The sequence below is a fragment of the Chroicocephalus ridibundus genome, chromosome 15 (assembly GCF_963924245.1).
Source record: "Chroicocephalus ridibundus chromosome 15, bChrRid1.1, whole genome shotgun sequence".
Taxonomy (NCBI): Eukaryota; Metazoa; Chordata; class Aves; order Charadriiformes; family Laridae; genus Chroicocephalus; species Chroicocephalus ridibundus.
Window position 1 is genome coordinate 9,936,189 of NC_086298.1, and position 6,000 is coordinate 9,942,188.

General features: G+C 55.5%; 1 protein-coding gene across 2 annotated transcripts in view; it reads right to left on the minus strand.

Annotated features, from left to right (window-relative positions):
* The window catches only part of CAMSAP1 (calmodulin regulated spectrin associated protein 1), a 36,981-nt gene extending 31,441 nt beyond the window's left edge, over window positions 1–5,540 (minus strand). For both annotated transcript variants that reach the window (XM_063352831.1, XM_063352829.1), the window contains exon 1: window positions 5,348–5,540. In XM_063352831.1, coding sequence (XP_063208901.1) covers window positions 5,348–5,416 — 69 coding nt within the window. In that variant the 5' untranslated portion in view covers window positions 5,417–5,540. The remainder of the gene's footprint in view (window positions 1–5,347) is intronic.
* Window positions 5,541–6,000: the final 460 nt, after the last annotated feature.

Consider the following 6,000-nt stretch of genomic DNA (forward strand, 5'->3'; position numbering starts at 1 on the left):
CTTTTCTATATGAAATAATTTTCCTATTGGTCTCCTGGATTCCTTAACCATTCAGAGTGGGCGTACACGTGAACTGACAAACACTGCGCAACTTGTCTTCCAGCAGAACTCTGAGATTAATTACTAGGAGGTAATACCTTTGAGAAATTACCATATTCAAACACGACACCTGTTGCATGGAACACAGCTAAAGCCGCGTGCTTGTTTTCTGCCGTACTGGAAGAACGCCTGGGATTTCGGTTTCTTCCACCATGTTCCATTTATCAGCCTGGGGACCACATGTAGAACAAGAATATCAGTCCCTTGTCATCCCAAGGACTTCTGATCTACATTTATATCGTAGTCTGTAGAAATATCAACATGCTGTGCACTGGGATCCTATAGGGTGGAGATACTTCCTGGGTACATAGAGAAAGCGAGAGAGGACCCGGCAGCGGCACCAATTGGCACCTTCCAGTCAGAAAGGCCAGCGGGGAACTGGGGTGTGCCCTAAGCTTTACAAAAAGCACCTTCAGATGAAGGAAAACGAGTATCTGCCGGAGAATGCATGAAAGCCCGTGCTTCACTGTCTCCCCGTAGCTGTTTATGGAGGGGGAGGACTCCATGCGATGTCTCTACCCATGACATAATGCTCTTAGTGCTAAAATCAGCAAAAAAAGCAGAGCAAAGGGCTGTGACCCAGGAATTTTGTCGCGCTGGGTAGCCTGATTTCTGCTTCGTTTCCTTTCCTCCATGAGGACTCACCACACTTTCCAAAGTGGTGATTTCCCATCTTTCGCCTCCTTTCTTCCTTTCCCCAGGACAAGAACAGGAGAGAGACTTTCCCTCACCACCCGCTCAGGCACTGCCCGGGGGCAGGCAAGGGTTACCCTGCCCCGCTCCCGCGGCACAAACGCTGCACAGCGAGAGAAGATGGTTGAGTGAATCAACAGGATTTTTGTCCTGTTATCCTTGCAAAATATCCATGATGGACACAAGTGCTGAGGATGGCCGTGGCAGAGCAGCGAGGAGCCGCTCGTGCATGCCTGCAGCCCTCTCCTTACGGCTCTATTTTCAGCCCTGGACTAATTTTGAACACCGCTGTAGCTGCTTCCCCGCGCTTAGTTCTGCAGGGCCTCGTTTGCCCTGGTGCTGAGCACTTAATATCCCTGGCTGGGATCGACTTAGAGCCCGGGCGCTTCTGGAGGTCACTGCATGGGCTGAGGCTGGCACCACCACCACAGGAGGTGAGGGGAAGCAGGAGGAGGAGAAGTCGGCCTTCTCGGTGCCGGTGGGCTTTAGCATCCCCCAGCACAAAGTTCAAAAAAAAAAAAAAAGTTAGGTCTTCCTAGAAATTCACTAAGGAAAAAGAGATGTGGTCAAAAAGACATTTAAAATATTGCCCGGCTGAATGGAGCTGGGCTCCTCATCCAGTTGCCCCTCTGACAGCTTCAAAATGTCTTTTTCTCCCTCGTACAATATAGTTTCCCATGACAGTTCGTCATACAGCCAGCCTTAAGGAGAGCAGAACATTAGTCTTTGTAATAGACCAGTCACTTCAGCGCGATTACCAACACCACGGGAACAGTTTCTACAGCATGATGTTGTCGGTAATTCCTTATACCCAGCTCTGTAACTCGTGAGGAATATGCAGTGGCATGGCCTTGTGCACCGGGGAACCGCATGCAACAAGCAATGTTTTTCATGTAAATAAAGAAAACAAATTAAACACGGATAGTAGGACTCTATTTCATTCATGCATGCATTCGTATTATTTTAAAGGTAATGTGCGTGCAATTTGGCTATTATGCTGATGAGCACAACAAGTTATTCAGATTTATTTCTTTTCCCCTTTCTTAAAACGTTTGATATGTATGAAATGATGCCAGGGGAGGTGCTGCTTCACACCTCCGCTGCATGGGCTCCCCCCGGCAGTCCCCGGGGCTGCTTCTGCCCCTGGGGACCCCGGGGCTGCACAGCTCCAGGAACAAACACCCCAGGAAGGGACCTCGGCAGCTCCGCTCCTGGCAGAGAGGGGCTGCGCGCAGAGTGGGGACGGTGATCCCCATCGCGTCTGAAATAATCACAGAATGACAGAATGGTAGGGGTTGGAAGGGACCTCTGGAGACCATCCAGTCCCACCCCCTGCCAGAGCAGGGTCACCCAGAGCAGGCGGCACAGGAACGCGTCCAGGCGGGGTTGGGATGTCTCCAGAGACGGAGACTCCCCCACCTCTCTGGGCAGCCTGTGCCAGGGCTCTGCCACCCTCAGGGTAAAGAAGTTCCTCCTCGTGTTGAGATGGAACTTCCCATGGTCAAGTTTGTGCCCGTTGCCCCTTGTCCTGTCACTGGGCACCACTGAGAAGAGCCTGGCCCCATCCTCCTGACACCCCCCCTTTCAGTATTTATAAGCGTTGATAAGGTCCCCCCTCAGTCATCTTTTTTCCAGACTGAAGAGACCCAAATCCCCCAGCCTTTCTTCATCAGAGAGATGTTCCAGTCCCCTCATCATCTTGGTAGCCCTTTGCTGTCCCCTCTCCAGCAGTTCCCTGTCCTTCTGGAGCCGGGGAGCCCACACTAAATACTTCTATTTAGCACTTAGCTCCGAAGTGCTGTGCAAACATTAATTAATGACTCCGTTCTTGCCAGGGGCAAGAGCTGGCGGAGGGAGGGGGCACAGCTCGCCCTGCCTGGCTCTCCCGCTGGAAGCCAGACTTGCCTTTGCCGGCTGCGGGGTGCGGGATGCTCCCACTCCGGGCTCGCGGTTCTCTGCAGCAATTACAGCTCTGGAGGCACTGGCAGTGGGTTTTAAGTGCCTGCATTAATCATAGGAGGGGTTTTAGCACATAAGATATTTTTATCTATGAGATTATTTACTTTTGAAGTCCCTAGGCTCTGTTTAGGAGGATGACGGGTCAATAGCACTTACAGCCCACCAGGTTTTCCAGAGAGATTTCTGTACCAAGAGGGCTGGTCCCAGCCTTCCCTCCGCCTCGTCCTTCCTGGAGCAACCCCAACCGACGAGACCCCAGGGACCAGCTGGGCGAGCGCCGAAAGGTTTTTGAGTGGTGCCACGATCTAATTAATGAGAAAATGAGATTTCTCTTTATTTCCATGTATCTTTATATACATTAAACCCTTTTTAGCAGGCATATTTGGGTAGTGTTCAGACAGAAATCACTTTCTATAGGAACTGCTGATTTGCGTTACCCAGGTGATTCCCTTTTAAAAACTCGCTTTTTTCCTAAGGACACTTTGGAAAGTAAAACTATATTTACCACAAATGTATAACTACACGAAGAAAGAATGACTTTTCTCTAACTTTTTCACCACTATTTAAACATTATTGGAAAGCAGTGAATAACTGAAAGGTAAAAGACATGAATAAGAAAAAAAAACCCCAACTAATTGAATTCCAAAATGCAACACCTGCCCCCCGCTCCTGGCTGCGCTTTGCGAGGTGCATTGGCCAAGAGCAAGGTTGGACGTTCTCAGCATCTTCATCCCCAAAAATGCCGTGGGGTTTGCGGTTGGAGCTGTACAAAGCCCTGGCGCCCCGATAACCTGATTTCCAGCAAAACAGTGTGTAACCCTCCTTTCTCCCCATGAGCCGGCGCGTGGCTTTGTCTCAAAAACAACGTCCTGAACCTCTGCTAAGCGTCACCTTTGGGATTTCACAGCAGACTCCAGCCAACCTTTTCCAAAACTGCGTTACAACATCGTTATTTCACCGAAACGTTTCACATTCGCTGCGCAGAGGGAGGTGTTTGCGTGGGAACAAAACCGGGGCCGCCTTGTTCCAGGTCCCCTGGGGACGCACGAAGGCAAAAGCTGCTGCTGGCTCCTGGAAAACTGCCTCTCCCATCCCAGGCACGGGAGGGATGTACCTGGCCCAGGCATTTCGCCTTCCCTACAGCACGTTTGAATTCTGGTCTGGAGATACAGAGGATATTTTGAGGAAAGGGCTGCCGTTTCTGTATTTTAAGGCTTTCCCCTCCATAAATACAACCCACGCGGCCCCAGGTGGGGAGGACGGCACCGCAACGCGCTCCGGGTGATTTCCACGCGTGAAGGTTCAGCCCACATTGTTTCTAAAGAGCAGAAACTGCCTCAAAAAACAAATTACAGCTCCTCTAATTCTACCACCAGCAGGGTCCGGCGGGGGCGGGCGGCGGCTTCCCGCTGCATTTTGCCTCATACCCTGTTTGGTATTTTTAGCTCCTGCCATTCCGGTGGGACGCGGCTCCTGGCTCACCTCGCTGCCGGCGCCGCACCGCAGCCGAGCCCTTGCCCTGGCAGCCCTGTCCCCTCTCGCCCGGCCTCCAGAGAGGTGCCAAAACAAACCACGGCCTTCCTCACCCCCTGGGGTCCCTGCCAGCTCCCACACGCCGCCGCGTCTGCACGCTCTTAAATCTGCAGCCAGAGAAACGCGTTAAAGTACAAATTAGTCAAGAGTAATTGAAACATCTCAATCCGGCTTGGCCGGGTCCTATTTACGGCGAGAACTTGACTGTAAAGCTCAGATGCCGGGCAGGAACCCCAGCCATGCCGGCAGCTCCGAGCCGCCGGCAGCGAACCCCAGCTGATGGACCTCGGCGCAGACGCCTGGGCCAGGCAGGGGGTGGGCAGGGGGTGGGCATCCTGGTCCCCACGCTCCCAGTGGGGATGCTGCCATCCTGGGTGCGCCTCCCGTCCCTCCCTGCCGCAGGGGTTGGCACACAGGGGTCCCTGCGCGCCCCGGGGTGCCCGGGGCAGGGTGTCCCCTGCAATCCCTTCCAGAGGCTTCGGCGCATGCCGGGGTTGGCAGGGGCAGGCTCTCGGCGTGGGCAGGACACAGCCCTGCGCCAGGACGGGTCTGAGAGGGGCCGAGGCACCACAAGCAGCACCCACAGCTGAAACGCAACACGGCTCATGAGGGTGCCATTGCGCTGAGACGGGGTGACCACGCTGTCCCAGTCGAAGCGGGCACAGTGCTGGTGACCTGGGCCATTGGGCATGGACGCTACCCACACATGGGGGGCTGTACGGCCCTGGTCCCCCATGTGCAGTGCCGTACCACCCAGGTCCCCACGTCTGCCGAGGCTGATTCCTGCCCAGCACCGCTCTGCCCCAGGCTCCCCTTGCTCCCCGGGGTTCAGGGCTGGCTGAGAGCAGCCCGTACCCCCCCGGCTGGCCCTGGGAACTGGGGTGACGAGGCCCCCAGGGCTGCCAGGAGCACACGGAGGAGGGGATGCTGCAAAGGACACCCATATCCATGGGGCTGGGACATCGTGTGCTGCTGCCTGTCCTGCTGGGCAAGACACACGGATGCTATAAGACCCCCAGCAGAAGCCCCCCGGACAGGCAAATCCCTGACAGCGCTGACTTACCGGTGGCAGCCGCCGGCATCTTCGCAGCCTGAGGGGTCGCCGGGGGCTCTGGGCAGCAGCCCGTGGCATGGGAGCCCGTGGCACGTCCCAGGGGCTCAGCGCTGGGGGGCTTGGTCCCCTCCGCTCCCCAGGAAGAGCCGGGGGGAGCAGGGCAGCGCTGCGCTCCCCAGCATCACTGGCGTCGCCACGGCAACGGCTGAATGACTCATTTATGAGTGACATCAGAGATGCGGAGGAGGGGGCCGGGGGCTGGAGGGGCTGAGGGTGATGCTGGGAGCAGATATTCCCGATTTGGGTTTGCTGGTTAAAGCCGGAAGGTTTTGTGCAGGGAAAACATCCAGAGCCAGCCCCGCAGCACACCCTGGGCTGCGTCTCGCCGGGGTCCTGGCGTTATTGTGCTGGAGACCCACGGATTCGGCAGGGCAGGAGATGCCGGAGCCCCTCCACACATTGGCTCGGTGCTGGGGCAGGGCAGGAGGGACACCCCGGACAGATGGGGCCCCGCCTGCCCTCGTGACTTCAAAACGCAGCCAGAATAAGGAAACCAGTTTAGAAATCACTTGCCTTGACTGGCTTCGCCTTCGCGCTGGGCACAGGGGCAGGGGAGGCTGCCTTCAGGGGGTTGTTTGGCTCCTTGTCTCCGGTGATGCTGC